At 33.7% G+C, this 21,639-nt stretch overlaps 5 protein-coding genes across 5 annotated transcripts; 1 reads left to right on the forward strand and 4 right to left on the reverse strand.

The window, feature by feature from the left end:
- LOC104736507 (cryptochrome DASH, chloroplastic/mitochondrial-like) lies at window positions 26-3,088 on the reverse strand. The gene is made up of 12 exons (XM_010456511.2): window positions 2,662-3,088; window positions 2,438-2,577; window positions 2,156-2,338; window positions 1,661-1,786; window positions 1,498-1,572; window positions 1,300-1,416; window positions 1,171-1,217; window positions 995-1,071; window positions 844-919; window positions 551-744; window positions 415-464; window positions 26-335 (listed from the first exon to the last, which is right to left on the reverse strand). The coding sequence occupies exons 1-12, from the start codon at window positions 3,056-3,058 to the stop codon at window positions 117-119; spliced, it is 1,701 nt and encodes a 566-aa protein (XP_010454813.1). The 5' UTR covers window positions 3,059-3,088; the 3' UTR covers window positions 26-116.
- LOC104736508 lies at window positions 6,156-7,746 on the reverse strand. The gene is made up of 5 exons (XM_019234550.1): window positions 7,604-7,746; window positions 7,045-7,223; window positions 6,685-6,937; window positions 6,427-6,590; window positions 6,156-6,316 (listed from the first exon to the last, which is right to left on the reverse strand). Exons 1-5 carry the CDS (start codon window positions 7,744-7,746, stop codon window positions 6,156-6,158), a joined length of 900 nt encoding a protein of 299 aa, XP_019090095.1.
- On the reverse strand, window positions 8,253-9,159 carry LOC104738159. The gene is made up of 3 exons (XM_019234551.1): window positions 9,017-9,159; window positions 8,461-8,639; window positions 8,253-8,353 (listed from the first exon to the last, which is right to left on the reverse strand). The coding sequence occupies exons 1-3, from the start codon at window positions 9,157-9,159 to the stop codon at window positions 8,253-8,255; spliced, it is 423 nt and encodes a 140-aa protein (XP_019090096.1).
- On the forward strand, window positions 11,985-12,708 carry LOC104736509 (flowering-promoting factor 1-like). The gene has a single exon (XM_010456513.1). The coding sequence runs from the start codon at window positions 12,044-12,046 to the stop codon at window positions 12,374-12,376; it is 333 nt and encodes a 110-aa protein (XP_010454815.1). The 5' UTR covers window positions 11,985-12,043; the 3' UTR covers window positions 12,377-12,708.
- LOC104736510 (E3 ubiquitin-protein ligase MBR1-like) lies at window positions 17,391-20,401 on the reverse strand. Its single transcript, XM_010456514.1, has 6 exons — window positions 20,198-20,401; window positions 18,430-19,588; window positions 18,301-18,351; window positions 18,099-18,200; window positions 17,846-18,004; window positions 17,391-17,760 (listed from the first exon to the last, which is right to left on the reverse strand). Exons 2-6 carry the CDS (start codon window positions 19,573-19,575, stop codon window positions 17,611-17,613), a joined length of 1,608 nt encoding a protein of 535 aa, XP_010454816.1. The 5' UTR covers window positions 19,576-19,588; window positions 20,198-20,401; the 3' UTR covers window positions 17,391-17,610.

The following is a 21,639-nucleotide window of genomic DNA, read 5'->3' on the forward strand; positions in this document are numbered from 1 at the left end:
GATTTAGAAATTTACTAATTTAGAATATGAAATCTTTTTTTTTTACTGTAGTCAATTTAGATTGGACAAGAATCACATAATGAAGATACAAATTCGTGTAAAGAATAGTTGTTTCTCTAAGGCCCATTGTGTCTAGAACGTCTTCCACTATGACTACCTCTGAAGCCACCACCAGACTTTGACCCTCCACCCATTGGACCATTACCATGCTTTAATGGCACAGCTGTGTCCATATACATCAGTCTCCCTGGCCAATGTCTCCTCTCTTTCGGAAGCCGGCGCAGTTGCTGCAGCCAAAAGGCAACGTATTCTCCTTCTGGATCATAATTTTGTGCCTGAATAAACCAAACAAACACATTGTCAACCTCTTCACCATCACAGTTTCTAATAGCTGCTGTTAAAAAAGTAACTCACTTGCTTGGGAATGCTGAAGTAGCGGTCTTCTCTTGGATCATTTCCAACTCCTTCAGTGAGCAAAAACCAAAGTTTCCATTTTAATCTATTTTTCAATGTTAAAGTAGAAACCATCAGATTCTAGCATGAGTGGTACCTGCTCCATAGGTCCAGTTACCGTAGTTAGAACACGGATCATAGTCCAATAGACATGTCTCAAACCATTCTGCACCCATGCGCCAATCCAATCCCATGTCCCGGACAAGAAACGAACAAACAATCTGTCGGCCTCGATTTGACATGAAACCTGTAGCAGATAACTCCTTCATGTTTGCATCTATAAGAGGATACCTAATGCCATTTCATCAGACAGGCACTAATGGTTAATGCTTTTGGAGCATTTTTGATTGATGCTTTCGAAAAAAATAGTTCATGATATGAGATATTTACCCGGTCTTGCCATCTCTCCAAGACTCAAATAGTCTCTTATCTTGACTCCATTTACCTTGTACATTTCTCGGGCCACCTACGAAGATAATTTGCTACTTAAAAGTTCACTGTAACCACATGGCATTGAGATTTGATTCGAAAGCATCATTACCTAGTTGGAAGAGGGAGTTCCCACACTTAATTGAAAGAAACCTAAAGTAATCCCTCCATATTAATTCAAACAGTACCCTGGAAACATATACCAAATCACTTGGGAAGTTTAAAACCAAGGACTAAGAGTCAAGGAGAATGCAACAGAGATTCCAAATTCAGAAAATAAAGACATACCAGTATGTTGAATTATTTGCTACTCTTTCCTTTTCATATCTTTGAACCTGAAAATTTTCAGCTGTCACATAAGTGAAAAAATGCTCTATGTTTTTGGGACACTGAATAAAGGGTTAAAAGATATGTGACCTCTTCGTATATAAAACGAGGAGAGATACATCCAAAGGCAAGCCATGGGGAAAATTTTGTCGAATAATCAGGTCCTAACATTCCGTTCCTCGTGTCTTTGTATACTTTCAATAGATCCTGCATTAAAAAAAAGACAACATTATATACATACACAAGACACGTAATAGTAAGCGCAGGGAGAGCTCAATGTCCTCTTGCCTTCTTCCAAAAGTACTCAAATACTCTGCCTACTCCTGCACTTTCACCACCCACAAATCTCATTCCTCTGGTTACCTGTATCAATATGCATACAAAGACTTAACTAATGAAAGAATGTTTTTATCTTATGTCTCATCTCAATGAGCTTCTCAGAGGAACACACCTCTTGTGACTCAATTCCAAGTTGCTCAAGAGTTGGAACATCTCCCCAGTTATCAACAGAAGGTGTTGGCCCTAGAGAAAGTGGAACGCGGGTGGACCTTCTGATACTACAATTGCCTTCTACCGACTGCAAGTGAGTTTTCAACCAGAAACAAACATTGATATCAAACAAAAAAACAAATATCCATTTTCTTTATTTATGTTTTGATATGCATTCTAAATAGTAAAATTAAGTTTCTTTGCTGTAACACAAAAGCTACCAGTATATGCTCTATATGTGTTATATAAGTCATCAACCGCCCAGCCAGACAACGATTGATCTCAATTACTAAATGCCTCTTCATTCACAATTGATACCTCAAAATGTGAGAATTTGTGTGCAATTCATTCTACTGTATCGCAAAGTATGGTACTAAGTATCCTAAACCATTCAGAATGTTCCAATACTCACTTCTATTGTATCAAAGATACATATCAACAGAAACAAGAACCATACCTTACGAAACTGAGTGTAGACATCAGGCAAATCAAAAACATCAAAAGGAAGATCATCTTTGTGATACATAGTACTTCCCCAAATAAGCTCAAGCTTAGCACCATTCCCAACCCTTTTCAAACCTTGATTCACAAGTCTTTCAACATCTACCTCCTCACTACACGTTTCTTTATGAGCAAACACCTGGGAAAAAAAACATAATCAAAAACAAAATCACATTTTCATGTTCCCTCACAAAAACTCCGAAAAGTTTCATCAATACAAGTAACAAAAACACTTAACTGTATGAGCTCCAAAGTCTTTAGCAAGAGAAGGAACAATATCTTCAGGTTTACCACTCCGAATAAGAAGACTCAACCCTCTTTTCATAAGATTCTTTCTCAAATCAACCAAACAGTCCATAAGAAAACCACCTCTTAAAGCTGAAGACATTGCCACAAACAACACAAAGATTGACTGATCAAGATCACACAAGAAAGATTGATTTTGAGATTTGGAAACATTACCTCCGGTTTTAGGGAAATTGAAGAAATGAGTAGTGTGAAAGAGACGAGGATCAAGACAGTAAACAGGCAAAAGGGTCTCAGAGGAAGACCAAGCTTTGTACAATGCATCATTATCAAGAACTCTAAGATCGTTTCTAAACCAAAGAATTGAGACTCCTTTTCCGTTTCTCTTCATCGAAGAAGAAGGCAATGCGTATCTCTCAAACGTCTTTATAGCCACAGAGTCAATCTCTTCCTCGTTGAGAGCTGGAACACGGTGGATATGATCGCTCATTCTTGCGACGGAGCAGAGGAACACAGAAGAAGATGAAGAAATGGGATGAATGTTGTGGTGAAAGGTGAATCTGCGAAGTGGGTTTGAGAGATGAGATGAGAACGAGAGCGAGGAAGCCGCCATTTACGGATGATGCTTTGTTAACGTCACCTAGTTTTTGGTGTTCGTGTTTTGATGAGTTAAGAACGTGACACGTGGCGTTGGGTTTGGAAGTTGTGACGTGGCTGATGTTTAGCCTTTTGTCTGGATCTGATTTGTTTTTTTCCTTATCCTTATATTAAACTAGGACTCATACTCTCGGCGATGTTTCTCGGCAATGTTGGGGAGGAAATATTTTAGAAAAAAATTAATAAAATTTGAAATTTAAAATTATACATTATAAAATCATTTAAATGTAATGTAATAGTTTAAATAAATAAACATTAAATATAAATCGATACTAAAAACACAAACATCAAAATAAAAACTTATAACAAAAAATATTATGTTGAATAGACTCAAATTTACAAAAAACATTGTTTCAAATATAATAAATATATAAGATATTTTATGAAAAATTATGATAAAGAGCTATATTTAAAAAATCATTATGATAAAGTGATCATAACTGAGAATATTGAACTAATAGTTGTAATGAGTTAATATAATTTTCTATTAAATTATTATAATTAAAAATATATTTAATAGTGAGTGAAACTGTATCAACGAAAAATTAAAATTATAATACACAACTTTTAAAAACAAAATAAAATAAATGAAAATAGTTTTTAACGAAAGTTACGATAAATAGACGCAAATGTAAATTTTATATTAAGTTTTATTAAATTTCTATATTGCTATAATCATTTCTAAAATTTGATTTAGATTATAGAATAACGTTGAATATTAGATATTAATATCCAAAATATTTAGATTCAATATAAAACAGAAAATTTGTTTCAACGAACAATGATTTGTTAGTTATTGATAAAGAGACAAATATATAAAAAGTTCAAAAGACATGACTATTTAAATAGACACGCCTATTATAACGAAAAATTGTGATAAAAAATATGAATAAAATATAGTGAAAAGACTCAACTCTATAATGAATAGATACAACTGTTTGAGTTTTTTAAAAAATAAATGAAAACAATTTTTTTACAAAAAAATACTACGAAAAATTGCAACTGTTGTTCGCATTTATTCAGATTGTTCTTATTACTTTTAAATATTAAAATTTTTTATAAAAAAAGTTACGATAAAAGACGCAAATGTAAAATTTCTATAACAATTTCTAAAATTTTAGTTAGATTATAGACTAACGTTGAATATTAGATATTAATATTCAGTTATTTAGATTCAACATCAAACGGAAAATTTGTTTCAATGAACTTGTTAGTTATTAATGAAGCGACAAATATAAAGAACCTCGAGGGACATGACTATTTTAAATAGACACACCTATTAGAACAAAAAGTTATGATGAAAAATATAAATAAAATATAATGAAAAGACACAACTCTACAATGAACATATACAACTGTTTCAATTTTTTTTTTTAAAAACAAATAAAAACAAAAAATTTACGAAAAGGTATTACGAAAAATCGCAATTGTTGTGTCTGCAATGGATTATATTTATACCTAATACACCAATATAAACTGCTTTTAAATATAAAACATCTTTATTACCATATTGATAAGTCAAATTCAAAAACTCACTATACAATCCATCTAATTCTTGGGAAAAAAAACTCAAGGTATTTTCATTAAATTTTTATATTTAAAATTAACTAAAAGTTGTAAATTAGATTTATCATTCCAAAAACCTTTTGTTAACTCACAATTGGAAGAATTTCTTTACTTTTAAAAGAATGAATGCTAGAGAATAATTTAGAAAGCTATAAAAACCGTTGAGATTGAAAGTTTATATTATTTTAAAGAGACATATTTATATAGATTTTAAAATATATGAATATTCGAATAAACACAACTCTATAATGAACAGTTGCAACTTTACAAAAAAACCGTTACAATGAAAAATCACAACTTTTTGTAAAACATTTTGGAAAATTATCCAAAAGGTACGATTGAAAAACAAAACTTTTGGATAAGGAGCACGGAGCACGGAGTCTGCGACGTAGTCCTTCCCCCCTACATTCGGAGGTATAGGCGTTGATTTGGGCGATGGAATCCCTTATGGCGGCAGGTGTTGATTCTCAAAGTTTCGAGACGGATTGTGCAGAATTAGAGGCGATGGTGCAATCTCCTGATGAATGGCCCGCCTTCTCTAACCTGTTGGATGAATTCTGCTTACTTCGATCCTCCTTTCTGGCCTTCATGCTTTCACGGATCCCGCGGTCGTCAAATGTCCGGGCCGACTGTCTTGCTCGTTCTTTGCGATTTTTATCTTTTGAAACTTCATTTGTAAACTCTTTCCCTCCGGTTTGGGCAACCAACCTTGGAATTATTTTCTAATTTAATGTTTGGTTGACAAAAAAAAAACACAACTTTTGGTGGCATTTATTCGGATTATTATTATATTTATCATTCCAAAAATCTTTTGTTAAATCAAGAATTAGAGAAATTTCTTGACTTTTAAAAGAATGAATGCTAGAAAGTAATTTAGAAAATTTTATAAACCTTTTAGATTGAAAATTTAGTTGATTTTGTGTCATGGCAAAAAAAAATGAAAACAGTTCAAATAGACAAATATATACAGATTTCAAAAGATACGAATGTTCCAATAATCACAACTCTACGGTAAATAGTTATAACTTTTCATAAATAACTGTTTTAATAATCCATCACGACTTTTCGAAAAAATTCAAAAATTTACAATTGAAAAAACACAACTGTTAGTCGCATTTTTCGGATTGTTATTATATATAGATTAGATGTTTTCATTGTCTACGATGCCATTATATATATGGAATACAAAACAAATTACTAAAAGCTGAAATCAAATCATAAAAAGATTTAGGAACTTAAAACTGGTAAGTAGGATATAACCAGGATTACAGAGATTAAGATAGTGGCATAAAAGAGAGTTTTCAGACAGTGGTAGACAACTAGACATGCATGTCAGATAAAATAGATATTTATCCCTAAACAAAAGGGTGAGTTTTTGTTAGATGACCTTAAAGAACAACTTCACATATTTTAATCTCAACGCATAATGCGGAGTATTCCTAAAAGTAGTAGGTAGAGACATGCATGGTTGATAAGATAGAGATACCCTAATTAAAAAGGGGGTGGTTGCTGATGGAGTTGAGGACTTCACATTCCATCTCCACGTTCACAGGATCTTCAGTGTCCAAGTAGGCCTCCCCAAGTTCAGCTAAAGGCATGGTTTGAACAAGACCCCTCGCTTTGTTAGAGTTCATGACCCAACTGTTAACTACAAGAAAAAGAAAAAAAAAAGTATTGTGATTTGTGAAGTATCTTTATAAAGGAGTATGACATTTGACATTGCAAAAATAGTAAACATCAATATATTTTTGAACTTACGCCGTACTGTCTTGTGATTGGAACCACGCGGGTCGAGAATCCGCAGCTGAGCTCGCACGGAAACCATCTCACCAGGCTGCAAGACTTCACTGTCAGCTAAATGCAAAGCCATGGTCAAATCACCATTTCCACCAGAATTTCCCTTCGGAAACAGCTTTAAACTCCTGTAAAAACGTTATTGACAGACCACTTGTTAGCAGTAAAACTACCAATGGACACAAACAATATATTAGAAAAGAGAAACTTTTACAGACTCACCAGTTCTTTTCTTTCATTGGAAAGATCTTTGAAATGCAATCATTCCCTTTCAGCAGCGAGACATCCCTAACACGCCAAGTGAATTTGGGAAAAGCGAGTTTCTCCTGGGGTGGAGCAACCAAGACATCAGGACCAAACTCACATTCCCCATCCACAATGTAGCCTTGTTCAGGGTCATTGAACTTGTCAAGAGGAAGAACTTTTGACACTCCCCACACAGTTCTTGAAGAGTTGAACGGCTTTGCTTCAACATCTACACGTCAACAACAAGTATATACACGTATATCTGATTCATTCATATCTATATATAAAGGCATACAAGAGAGAGAGAGAGATAAGGCTATATATGTTCACACAAACCTTGAACAGAGAAGTACTTGTTCTCTTTCTTGTTAAAAACAAAGAAAGAGAGATGAGCAAAGACCTCCGTGGGTGATGTTGTGGAGGATGAGAGGCAGCTCTTGTCAAGTTCCACATACATCGACACAAACCCACTTCCGTTGTCCTCTTCGTTCCCTTTAGGGTACAGAACCATTCTCCTGATTTCACATTTTTAGAGATAATAAATCGGTTACAAAAAGACAACATTTTTTACTTCTACATGTTCACAAAGATGGAAAGATATGGACTTTAGTTTTCAGAACAAGATCCTTTCCTACTTCTACATGCTCATACTGATGGAAAGATACGAACTTTATAGTTTAAGAACAAGATCCTTTTTTACTTCTACATGTTCATAGTGATGCAAAGATATGAACTTTATAGTTTAAGAACAAGATCCTTTCTTACTTCTACATGTTCATAGTGCTGAAAGATATGAACTTTAGTTTTAAAAACAAGATCATTTCTTACTTGTACATGTTTCTAGTGATGGAAAGATATGAACTTTAAGTTTTTAAGAACAAGATCGAGCACATACCAGTTGTATCCACCGGATTCGAACTGAGGTGACTCGTATTTGTTGTTGATGGCAGTAACCTGAGAGAGCTTGACAACAGAGGAAGTAGGAGAACGATCTCTACAGCTCTTCAAAACTGTGGAATCTGGTGCACTTGAACCCATCCTACAAAAATTACAAAAAACAAAAACAAAAAGGTAAGGTTTTTTACTTAGAATTCGCAAATGTTAAACAACGTACAGCTAGTTTTGTACATTGTTCTCTTTAAAGATGAAGAAGTTGAAAGCTTGAGAAAAGATCCAACGAACCTTGAGGCAAAGAGACGAGACGAGACAGAGACTAAGAAGGAGAGAGCCTTTGACACTTGTTGAGTAGAGAGTAGAGACTGACTATTCTGGAAGCTTGAGTCTTCTTCTAGGGTTAGATAGGCTTTTTATATAAGGGTGTTCTAACGGGCCTAAAGCAACAAAGCTGACCCAGCTCGTTTTGAAATTGTTGGCCTGTTCAATATAGCAAAGGATTCGACTGTGACATGATTTAAATTTTGGTTGATACGGATAACGGATACATTAATTTTCTTTTAAAGAACAAGAATAGAATCCTTCTAAATATGATTTTGACAATATTTTTGTATCAAATTGATGATATGTACCATATGATTGATTGTTTCTTAGACTATGCGAACGTTAAACTCTTTTATCGAGTTGAAATCGTATGGTTTATTATGGGATTGTANAGTTCTTGAAGAGTTGAACGGCTTTGCTTCAACATCTACACGTCAACAACAAGTATATACACGTATATCTGATTCATTCATATCTATATATAAAGGCATACAAGAGAGAGAGAGAGATAAGGCTATATATGTTCACACAAACCTTGAACAGAGAAGTACTTGTTCTCTTTCTTGTTAAAAACAAAGAAAGAGAGATGAGCAAAGACCTCCGTGGGTGATGTTGTGGAGGATGAGAGGCAGCTCTTGTCAAGTTCCACATACATCGACACAAACCCACTTCCGTTGTCCTCTTCGTTCCCTTTAGGGTACAGAACCATTCTCCTGATTTCACATTTTTAGAGATAAATCGTTTACAAAAAGACAACATTTTTTACTTCTACATGCTCACAAAGATGGAAAGATATGGACTTTAGTTTTCAGAACAAGATCCTTTCCTACTTCTACATGCTCATACTGATGGAAAGATACGAACTTTATAGTTTAAGAACAAGATCCTTTTTTACTTCTACATGTTCATAGTGATGCAAAGATATGAACTTTATAGTTTAAGAACAAGATCCTTTCTTACTTCTACATGTTCATAGTGCTGAAAGATATGAACTTTAGTTTTAAAAACAAGATCATTTCTTACTTGTACATGTTTCTAGTGATGGAAAGATATGAACTTTAAGTTTTTAAGAACAAGATCGAGCACATACCAGTTGTATCCACCGGATTCGAACTGAGGTGACTCGTATTTGTTGTTGATGGCAGTAACCTGAGAGAGCTTGACAACAGAGGAAGTAGGAGAACGATCTCTACAGCTCTTCAAAACTGTGGAATCTGGTGCACTTGAACCCATCCTACAAAAATTACAAAAAACAAAAACAAAAAGGTAAGGTTTTTTACTTAGAATTCGCAAATGTTAAACAACGTACAGCTAGTTTTGTACATTGTTCTCTTTAAAGATGAAGAAGTTGAAAGCTTGAGAAAAGATCCAACGAACCTTGAGGCAAAGAGACGAGACGAGACAGAGACTAAGAAGGAGAGAGCCTTTGACACTTGTTGAGTAGAGAGTAGAGACTGACTATTCTGGAAGCTTGAGTCTTCTTCTAGGGTTAGATAGGCTTTTTATATAAGGGTGTTCTAACGGGCCTAAAGCAACAAAGCTGACCCAGCTCGTTTTGAAATTGTTGGCCTGTTCAATATAGCAAAGGATTCGACTGTGACATGATTTAAATTTTGGTTGATACGGATAACGGATACATTAATTTTCTTTTAAAGAACAAGAATAGAATCCTTCTAAATATGATTTTGACAATATTTTTGTATCAAATTGATGATATGTACCATATGATTGATTGTTTCTTAGACTATGCGAACGTTAAACTCTTTTATCGAGTTGAAATCGTATGGTTTATTATGGGATTGTATTTGCTTTAGACTTTTCTTTTGTATAGTAAATTTGTTTAATTGAGTCTATAACTTTGGAATTTTTCTCTATAGTGGAATCATATGCTTTATTTGATAGAAACGTTAGAAGAATGCGTAGCAACATTCTCTTTCTAAAATTGATTATAAGTTATATAACGTTAAATCTTCTCCGTCTATCTCACTCTAAAGTAGAGTAAAAAATATAATTAATCTATATTTAAAGTAATTCTATTTTTTACTCTATTTTTTGTTCTATTATTTTTAAAAATAAAGTAAAACAAGAGTGCAATATTGGAGAGAAATTTTATTACATTAAAAATTTACTCTTATCTTAAATTAGAAAATAAAAGAAGAGATCGACAAATATGGTCTCAACAGAGAATGAATTTACCTTTTGTCCCAAATCTACCGCTATACCACATGTACCTAGACAGATACATGCTTTTTATTCCTTCATCCAATCCAAAGCATTTAACAATTAGTATAAATTTACAGAGAAGATATACATATTTGTATATGTTCCCGCATCTCTATATTTTTAATAGTTATTCCATTAAATCTTGTGACTATATATACATTTTTATAAAGAAATTGTTACTAAAATTCTACGCATCGAAGAAAGAAATTAATCTAGTGTAACTTAAAAAAATAAACAAAATGTATTCGACCGATGACGCATAAGGTTATTGTGTACGTGCACTAATACAATTATTGATTGGCCATGCTAGAATCATATTTCTATGTTAGGGAAGCAAATGTTGTTAAAGTTGCTTAATGTCGAATCTTTAATTATTATTTTCAAGTATCAAATTAAGAGATAGAGATTCGCCTACCATTAGTGTGTGTATGCATGATTCTCTTACATGTGTGATTCGTCACTATATATGTAGCTCCACCATTAGGGTCATTGTCCATGGTCTTTTTTTAATACTGATTTGTCTTATAAAAAGCTGAGAGTGAACTGTGAAGGATGACAATGTTTAATCACAAAAATAGTGTGCTTATAATTGCTAGAATCGTAAAGGATGCTAAAGTGACCTAACCGTCGAATTTAAGATAGAAAAGAAAAAAGATATTACGCATAATGTGAGATGACATTATGGAATAACACGTTATTTTAAATAATGAATTGTTCGATTGTAATATCTAGATAAATGTAGTTTACTTGGTTGAGAAAATCAACTGGAGAGCTAGCTATATACTTAGCCAGGGGTGATCTTATTTTCTAATATATATCGTACGGATCAGATGAATCATTTCTTATGCTTTAGTTCATTATCGAAGAACAAAATACAATATTTGGCGCTGAACCAAAACTCAAAATATCACTCCATGAAAACATTTGAATAAAATATTGTATCCCTTAGATTATATTAATCTTCTATCGAATAATAGAATAAAACAATACCTACCATAAGATCTAGTATTAGTGCTTAAAATCTTTAAAGATTCATAGAAACCAAAATCAGAATTTATCCGAACAAATTCTTACCAAACATGAAAAAAATACTAGTTTTGTTTTTAGGAAAAAGATTGAGGAATGTTAGAAGGTATTCCAAATTTTTTTGAAGTAGTGAAAGTAGATTAACCAAATAGTATAAGTTCTTCATCAGGCTGGCGAGATACAATTTAAAACTATATATCCATTTCTTGGCTAAGTTTTGTTTGTTTCTAAAAATGTAAACAATGAAATATGCGAAAATAATCTATTTATTTTTTACAATACTTAGTTTGACGAAATTAAAATCAATTTTGTAATACATATTGAACGTACCCCTTAATTAAAATGGTTTCTATAACCTATTGATGAACTTTTTTTTTTTTTTGTTGTCAAACCACCTATTGATGAAGTAACTTAGGAAAAAAATAACAAGCAATTTTTATATTTCCATGAAACATTTGAGTAAAAGTAGCTTTATTAGTCGTTTTAATATTAAAACAACAAACTATGATATCAGTTATGTGCAGTCTCAGATAACAGCTTACAAACATATTTTCGGGCACTTCATTCACCACAATACCATATGTAATTTATGTATTCAACAGGTATTCCACTAGTTTTTATTTCATCTTTTAGTTATTTCACCAATGGGCCCAAAAAAAAAATCATTGATAGCTATAAATTTTAAACAGATTCTACTTGTCACGTCAAAGGGATACTTTTTGTCTTGATGTGGTAGACCCTCTCATCTTACTTACGGCTATATAAAAACACTTCCACCCACAACCCTCTTCTCAAAAAAAACACCAAAACCATTCCATGTTCTTTCTCTCTCTCAAGAAAACAAAAACTGAAGAGGAAGAAAAAGATCATGTCAGGCGTGTGGGTGTTCAAGAACGGAGTGATAAGACTTGTGGAGAACCCTAACCAGTCAGGATTCGACACACAGAGCCGAAGGAAAGTGATGGTCTATCTACCGACAGGAGAAGTGGTCTCATCCTACTCTACGCTGGAGCAGATCCTCCAGAGTCTTGGATGGGAGAGGTACTTTGGCGGCGGCGACACAGATCTCCTCCAGTTCCACAAACGGTCCTCTATTGATCTCATCTCTCTACCTAGAGATTTCACCAAGTTCAACTCCGTTTACATGTACGATATCGTCGTCAAGAACCCTAATTACTTCCACGTCCGAGACTCCCATTAAATCGTCTTTCTTTTTTTGTGTTTTGTGTGTGTACACATGTGTTGTTTGGTTTTTTATAATTTAGAGTTTGTCGGGTTTTGTTTTTAGTTGCATGTGCATGTTTTATTTGTTGTGGATGTTGAAAGTTGTGTTACGTAACTGTGGTTTGATGCAAGTTGAGATTAAGAAGGGACATGGATTAGGGAGAACTCAATCTCAACATTAATTGTTCTCTTCCTTAGCAATGATTCGATTTGATGATGACTGGTTGTAAATTTATAATTGAGAGATCATATTCTCTTTGGCTCAGTGGATCATAAATGCTCTTCTATTTTAATATAAAAGCCAAAATCTAGTGATGGTTTTTTTTTTCTATTATAGTTTCTTACACTTTTACTTAAGAACTAGTGACGTATATTTGATATACTTCCATAGATATGTCGTGAGACATTTCAAATTCAAAGTAAATATAGCCAATGGAAGAATTCAGAATCAGTTATGAAAAAACCACTTTCTTAGTGGCATTTGTGAATTTTACCATTTTATGTATTTGCCATGTTTAAAGGTTTTAAAATATAATTTTATACATTTTTGTTAAAGAAATATAATTGTATACGTTATGTTTGGATTTTTTTTTGCTCCAAATTTTTCTTATTATTATAAAGTATCTAGTTTAGCAAAAAAAAACAACAAATGTATAACTTTTAAATCTAAAATATTTAAAAAATGGCTAATTCAAAAGAATTCGAGTGAGAACTGAGAAGTGGCAAAATACGTAATAATCCCAAGAATTAATCATAAAGTAACATTATCAGGTGATCGAGTAATCTGTGTTAAATAAGGTATGTATAACTATATACATATAAATAGGAAGATATATTTATATATAAAGAGGGAATATTTTGGGGGACCCCATGAGGCTTAAGGAGGTTGCATCATTATCAGGTGATCGGGTAATTGTTTTGGTTAATGTATTTTGATTCCATCATTCTTATGAAAGCTAATGAAAGGTATTGAAGAGGCTGCTAGTCTTTAGTTTTGTCAGTGTTGTATTAATGTGAGTTCTTGTTTTTTGCGTTAAGAGTGTAAATAATTAAATATCATCAATATGAAATGTTGATGGATTACACTGAACACTACTTAAAGAAGAGTACGCTTGAGAAAATATAATCAAAAACTAAATTACAGTTTTTTACAAAGGGTTTTGTGAGATCATTACCGAATCCAAAGAAACAATACTATCTTCGGACATCGCTACGACGCTACCTAGCTATGTCTTCTTCCCGTGATCGTGTTACTTTGTTTCCAGATATAATAGGTTGTTGCTTGGCCTGCCACTTTCCTGATTAGAAAAGAGTATGTCTTAAGTTGTTGCTTGGCCTGCCACTTTCCTGATTAGAAAAGGTCTTAAGTTATAATTAGTCTCCGTATATGTTTTCCCATTCTGAAATTAAAATAGTTCGTTAAGCTGAAGACCTATATATAACGCTTTTTATCAAACTTTTATAGAAAAGAAAGAAAAAAAAACTTAGGATCTATTTGGCCCTCGTGCTAGAGAGTCGAAAGGGACATTACATATAGCTTTTGCAGGCACATTGGTTGTGTCAGTCTTTCAGTAAACACCGACTAGCGATACATCTATCATTAGGGTTTTCCTTGCACTTTTTTTTACCTTCTAGGCTCTAAATAGTAATATGTTTATGAAAAACTGAATGTTAATTTGTGTATAATTACATTGATGAAAAAAAGCGGCTTAATAGGTTAAAAAATAGTGATACATCATTTGAAAGTAATACTAAATACTTCAATTCATGAAATTTACAAAATGGTTTCGTTGGCCAATGTTTGAACTTTTGTAAATTTAAAAGTCCATTTTACATTTTTACTTGTTAATTAGTCTTCGCTATAAATGTGATACCAATCTAACACATATAAATATACATGCATTCGTATAGAATAATAAGGTTTATATATAAGTGTGTAAAGTGTGAATTTAACCAACCATGTTTTTTTTAGAGAAATTCCTTTAAATACCACTAAAAATGTTTTTTCCCAAAAATATTACATTTTAGTTTTTTTTTCCAAAAATACCACAAAAGTTTTTTTTCCAAAATTACCACAAACACAAAAAATTGATTTTTAAGAATGTAGAATTTTTTTTTTTAGATTTGGGTTGACACATTTAGTTTTAGGGTATAATTTTTAGGGGTAGTATTTAGTATTTAGAATTTAGGAATTAGTTTTTAGTATTATAACTTTAGTTCAATTATGTGATCTTTTTGGAAAAATTACATTTTAGTGGTATTTTTGGAAAAAAAAACTAAATTATGGTATTTTTGGAATAAAAACCTATTTTAGTGGCATTTATGACAATTGTCTTTTTTTATCACTGGAGTATAAGAAATAAATATGATACTAAAGTAATTGTGGTTACTGTGTACTAGCGATGTATAATATTGCAATATACGTATCCCACATTCCCACTATATATCATATGCATGTGTTTGAGTTTGTGAATCGAAGGAGATTTTTGTCGAAAACATTGACAAAGAATATCAATATATTGTGGTCCATACTTTGTATCCCTACAACCGTAACATCGAGATGATTAATGTGCCGTATTGGTTTAACCAAATTATACTTCAATATGATTTGCAATCCCATAGTCAAACTCATGATTGACGAGGCTTGTCAAAAAANACACATAAAGCAAGCAATATAGACCACAGTGCATCACGTGAACAAAGCATTGTCAGCATCTCGGCGAACCTATGAGAGTTCGAAACGTGTGTAAAGGAACATTGCTTTGAGAAACACATCCCACTCCCTAGGAGTATTTCTCACGTGGCATGAGCTTTAATATCATCGACACACACAATAACTCTTTTGATTTAAGTATTCGTACGCGGGGGCAGCCGCAGATTTATTGGTAAGAGACATGGATTTGAGGAAGCTCCTCATATATTGTCGACGTGCCATATCGTAGTCCAGTGAGAAGGTAGGGCTAGGGGCTAGTACATAGGCTACTTTGAAAAACTAGTTTAGGAGACATCACATCTCATTCTGCCTTGCTACTGCATGTACTGATTGACGACGATTGGACTTGTCATTACTAAAACATTAGTCAACTAACTTCCCCTTTTATTTATACATTTTAAACCTCTATCAATATTCAATACTACAGAAGTACATATGAATATCTGTGTAAATACATGTAATATACATACCAAAATGAATATTTCATACCTACTGATGATATCTAAATGTCATACATGTATTCTCTTCGTTATTCACAAAAACTTAAGCATCCATTATAATTGATCGAATGTAATTACCTTTTTTTGTATGGTTACTTTGATATCTGTAAGGAAATGTGTGAGACCGGATTGATTTTTGATATTAATTAGTCTGCCCGCTCTGCACCCTAATCCACCCAACCCTAAACATCTTCAGGGTCTAAAACTCATGTAGTATCTAATTAGCACCATAGATTGTGAATCACACCCGAATGGGTTCAGTTTGTGTGACTCCACCCGAAATAGGCTTCGGCAAAATACCCGAATCCAAAAATCCAACCCATACCCGATTGGGTATTATCCGATATCCGAACGGATACCCAAATTAACCCGAACATGTATAAATATAGTGCAAAACTAGTCATTAATGAGATTTGAACCCATGACCTAAAGCATTTAAAGGGTGCATTCTAACCATTTTTCCACTTTAATATCTTTGATTAGTTCTAAAACCTCTAGTATTTATATATTAATATGTACAACTTTCATTTTTTAAAATAGAATTTAGAAAGAGATTGAGAAGATGGACAATTAGAAGAAGAAACTTCGTTCATCTCAAATTCCCAGTCAAAACAATTAGTATAGGAATGGTATGAGCAAAAAACAACAAACTCGTGTGTTATGTGTTTGGCCAATGAGAACCATCCATGGTCAAACTACTAATTTTGATTATTGAATGAAATTGAGTTTGGTTTACTTAATTTCGGATTCGGGTACCCGAACCCGATGAGTGTTTACCCGAACCCGACCCAAATACTAAAAATACCCGAATGGGTCTAGAACCCCTTTACCGAAATACCCAAAAATCCGAAATACCTGACCCGAACCCGAACGGGTACCCGAATGCCCATGGCTATTTGTGATTCATAATTTTTGTTATAATATATACTTAATTATATATATATATATATGTGGTGTTTATTTTTTTATTATTAAAAACAAATATAAGCAGCCTCAGTGTGAACCCTTTGAACACTGCTTAAAAGAAGAGTAATCTTGAGAAAATGAATTAAAACAAGGTTACAACTTACAATTTTGTTTACAATTGGTTTTGTGGGCTTATTACCAAATCCAGAGAAGCATTAGCTTCCATAAGGACCATAACTAACCAGTAACCAATTTGGGTAACAGAATGTTGTGATTAAGAGAAATGCTTAAAAACGAGAGACAATACTCATACTACGTGTCTTCCGAGCAATGGATTTTGTTTTTGGTATGAATTCCATTTTAGTATTTTACAGTTACTAGTTAAATTTTCATGAACATAGTTCTAATTAAGAGAACTGAGTTTTGATGGACTCAAAATCATGTAGTTTTGATTCAAAATCCATTGCTCGGAACACGAGATCTTATAGTTGAATATTTGATAAAATGGGAACACTAATAATTATGCATGACGACGCAATCAAATTAGAGTTGTTAAGTTCTTCATGGAGCATTGAGATCTCCGGATGATTCCCTTGGGTTCAGAAGAAGTCATTGTAGTCTCGTTCTATAGTATTTAGATGACCTATCCCCACCCCATGCATATTTCCTATGTTCAGAAGTTTAGATCCACGAACAATGGCTTCGGCTTTGGGCCTATGACAAATTTATGGGTTACTACAGTTTGTTAGAAAGCAAAGTTATCGAACAATGGCTAATTCTTTATTTCCCTTTAACCGTTCTCTAGAGCCAAATAGCCAATATTTTCATCTAGAAGCTAAACGAAAAAGTGCAATAACAGTAAAAGTGCAATATGAAAGTAAACCAAAATATTTGGTTGAACTGAAATGTTTAGACTTTATACAGGTGAAAAAGGAATTTGTCCACCTGATCTTATTTTCTATTTGTTCCCAAATTGTGTGTAAGTAAAAAAGAAAAAAAAAACCTTTTATGTACAAATAATAGAGAGCAAGATATATGGTGGAAAGCAGAGAGACAAACACTTTGGTGATGATGTCTCTGCAAATCCAATCATCATGAAAATGGCTGTGGCTGAGATTCTTCTGCCGAGGTTTTACAGATAGGACACCAATTCTTCATGCGAAGCCATTGTTGCGCGCAGCTCACGTGGTACTTATGTTGGCAAGGCAGAGTCCCTACTTCATCTCCATCAACATACTCTTCCTACATATTTTAACATAGAACGCTCTTTTTGAGCTTTTTGTAAAGGCCATTGAGAGTAGAATCAGAGAAGAGAGAGTCATAATACCTGGCAAATGCTGCATTTGACATCATCATCTTTGTTTAGGCTAATGTCACCGGAGTCATCTGTTGGACGGTAAATGCTTGACTTTAGGCTTTTCAGTAGCGCTTCCTCGCTTAGAGCAGTGCTCACTGTACCCATTTTCTCTTCCAATGCTAATAGTTCCTGCATGAATTTTAAGATGTTTAGCTTTCATATCTAAACACTTGAGCGTTGCCTTTGACTGTCAACAAAAATACACAAACAGGTAAGGCCTAACCTCATATGACATGTTATCAATGTCAAGCCGCATGTCTCTATGCTGATCGTGGAAGCTGCTCATACCATTTAAGAACAGATTGGTCTCTAAAACAGCCAATTGCTGCAAGGGAAATAAATAAGCAGAAGAAGTGTCAAAATAAAATTCTGAAGTCAGACAAAAAAACTTCTGCATTTCAAAAGGTCCAAGATGATGAACTCACCTCGTATGTAAGCTCTTCATCTTGTTCAATCCTTTCCAACGCCAACAATACCTGCAACATAGAGTATTTGAGTTTGAGTAACTAAGACGCTGGAACATCATTACACACAACAAAGATTATGATGACTACCTCTGCTACTCCATTCATGTTATACCGTCTGAAACCATCACGGTTCATCAAAGAGCGAGAAAGGCCGGCTTCTGAGGGGCTACCAGGCATCATCAGGCTACGTAACCTGCCGTCACTACTGATTGGCCTACTGTAACTATTTAATGGACTACGTGAAACTTCTGTAGATCTAGAAGGATTGAGATCAGCTCGTGTTGCAGGGCGAGGCGTTTGTAGAGTTGCAACCGCTCCAGCACGTCCTGTTCTACCATAGTAACCAGTTGATCTCCTAGCACTACTTGAAACAACACTGTTGTCCCTAACACTTTGTAAATTTCTGTTCCTCCTAGATTCAGATATGGTGATGCCATTACCCTGAGGAAAACTTGAATTCCTTCCCCCAATCACTGATCCTTCCGTCTTATTCCCTCTATTTGAAGAACTACTCTCTCCATCAGAGTTTTTCTTTCTAAATACGATACTTTTCCTTGACGGATTTGAGTTTGATGGAACAACATCAGACACAGATTTGCTCTTCAAGTCTCTCAATCCATTCCTGTTCACACTAGCTTTAGCAATTTGGCCACTGTTACCCACACGAGCCTCTCGGCTGACCAAATCAGGTCTCTGATAAATGCTTCTACCAGTTCCTCTACTTGAGCTCCCTGTCTCTGTCACAACTACTTCTCCAGAGACACTATTTTCAGAAAGAACATTAACAGTGCTTTCTTTGGTCTTTCCACGTGGAAGAGAACGCTCAGTCTTGGGAGACTCATCATTATTAACGCTGCTACTCTCCGAAGAATCCATGTCCAAAAGAGAAGAGAGCTGTCTCCTACCACCAGTAACTTTAAGTGCCTTTTTCGTACCGCCAAATCCAGTCATACTACGAGATGAACTCCCAACGGTTTCCTTCCCACTTAAAGAAGACCGAAACGAAGACACAGTAGATTTAGCTTTATGATCAATCATCAAAACTCCCTTAGTGGAGGAACCAATCCTGGAACTACAACCAATCCGGCTGCAGATAGGAACAAGACTCTTCTTATTATGATCATCATCATCATCTTTCTTCTTCAAATTCATGTTCTCATGAAGAACAAGACCACTTGCTTTCTTGGACATAACCGGTCTCGATGATGTTCTTTTACCCTTAAATCCATCCATACATAAAAAAACACTGCAATAGAAGAAACAAAGCTTTGAAATTTCAGGTTCCTCCTAATCTACAACTTTTGTAAAAAGGGTCATCAAAGCTTTGTTTTTTTTTACCATTCAAAAATACAGCCGTTAGAAAAATTTCAGAAACATATATATATATAAAGGAGAAAGAAGAACATGATGAACCATAACTAACCCAACAAGGCTTCAACAAGATTAATTTAAGTGATTTGTTAAAGGAAACTTAAAAAGAGAAGAAGATGAACCATCCATGTTTAAAAAAATAACGATTTACACGGAGTTTCCATAAACACGATTAGTTTCTCCGTGATTCAAGCTTCTCCATTAAAACATAACAACAACTACTCTAAACCAAAAGATTATAATTTTTTCAAGAATCAGAAAGAACCACACCAATCAAAATTTCATCGAATTAATCAACAAAATTAAATATTTTTTTGGAAATTGTATCAAAAGGCAGAATCATCAAATTCAATCAGCGAATTGAAAAAAAAAAACAAAGGTTTATGGGTTTTTTATTTTCTTGTAACAAACAACGAAACGTAAGAGACCGAAGAGAAGACAAAAAAAAAAAAGAAAAAAAAAAAACTGAAATTTCCGGCTATACCTTAACACGGCGGCTATGTATTGTTCAGCGAAGAAAACGTGGAGTGAGAGAGATGCGATGAAGAAGAAGTAATAATATTCTCAATTTTATAAATTTTGTGATTTTTTAAAAACCGGAGAAGAGGAAGAAGAAGAAGTGGCGTAGCAAAGGCGAAACAGAAGTCGGAGTGATCTGAGCCGTTGCTTTTGGGTTTTTGTTGTGTGAAGCCTGAGATGAACGGTTTCGATATATAACTACGAAAAGACTTGAGAGAGGTTTGTAAAAACGGCGCCGTGTTTGGTTAGCATCTCGTTAAAACACAGAATGATATGTTTTAATTTAATTATAATACTATTTCTTTTTTTGGTTCCATTTCCAAAACGTTAAAAAGGGAGTTTAAGGAAACATAAGATTAATTGATCAAATTAGCTAGGGAAATAAATTACTATATAATTAATTGTGCTGATAATATTAATGTTTAAAGAAATCGCTCAACGATTAAAATTTTAGTATGTATACGGTAAAAATAATATGAATAACATATATAATTGAACAATGATTCCATTTAAAAAAAAAACAAAATTCTGTAAATTTGAAATTTAAACTAGGTTTTGTTTTAACTAAAAATTTTGTCCCAAAAATAATATATATAATTAATAAAATATTTGCTTGAAAAAATACGAACAAGAAAAATAAGAAGAGTGTAATATGAACAAACGTTTCTTTTTCCTTTTGGATAAAATTATAAAAACGTCATTCTCAACCATACAAATTGACAAATTTATTGTTGATAGAATAATAAGGGATAATCAAATTTTCTATATTATATATGTATTTTATTATTATTATTATTTTTTTATATGTATGTATTTGGTCCATTCTGAAAAACGTAAACTATTAAAGGAAAGGCGACGTGATGAGAAGAAACTAATTATAAGATCCCACATCCATGATAGAAAACGAAACCATTTTATAATTTATAAACAATTTCAAAACGTTAATAAAATAATAAGTTGGAATTTTGATGGAAAGAGAATGAACTCTTGTGTTCCTTAACCACATAGTCACCGGTTCGATTCCTCCTTATGGTGATTTGACTTTAAATTTTGATGGAAAGGGAATGAACTCTCTCTCTCTTCTTTCTACGATTCTGTTCGCCCTAGCCTCCCCCAAAAATATTGAACCCACCGGTAACCGGTGTCCGGTGGCTTCCACAGCACCGACATCGGTTTCCCTTCTCCTTTCTTCCCTTGTTTCTTTTTTTTCTTTTGATTCTTCTACTTTCACGGCAAAGTGCTGAGTTCGAGGCGGAGAAATCTCAGATCTGTTTTTGCGTTGTCGTCGGCATGAAAAGAGGACGTGACAGAGCTTGAAGACGACACCAAATCTTCTTCTTTTAGCCTTCGGCTTGGGTTTTCCCAGTGTGATTTTGGTCTGGATGGATCAATTTTATCTCTCTCCTG

Source organism: Camelina sativa, chromosome 13 (genome assembly GCF_000633955.1).
Source record: "Camelina sativa cultivar DH55 chromosome 13, Cs, whole genome shotgun sequence".
Lineage (NCBI taxonomy): Eukaryota > Viridiplantae > Streptophyta > Magnoliopsida > Brassicales > Brassicaceae > Camelina > Camelina sativa.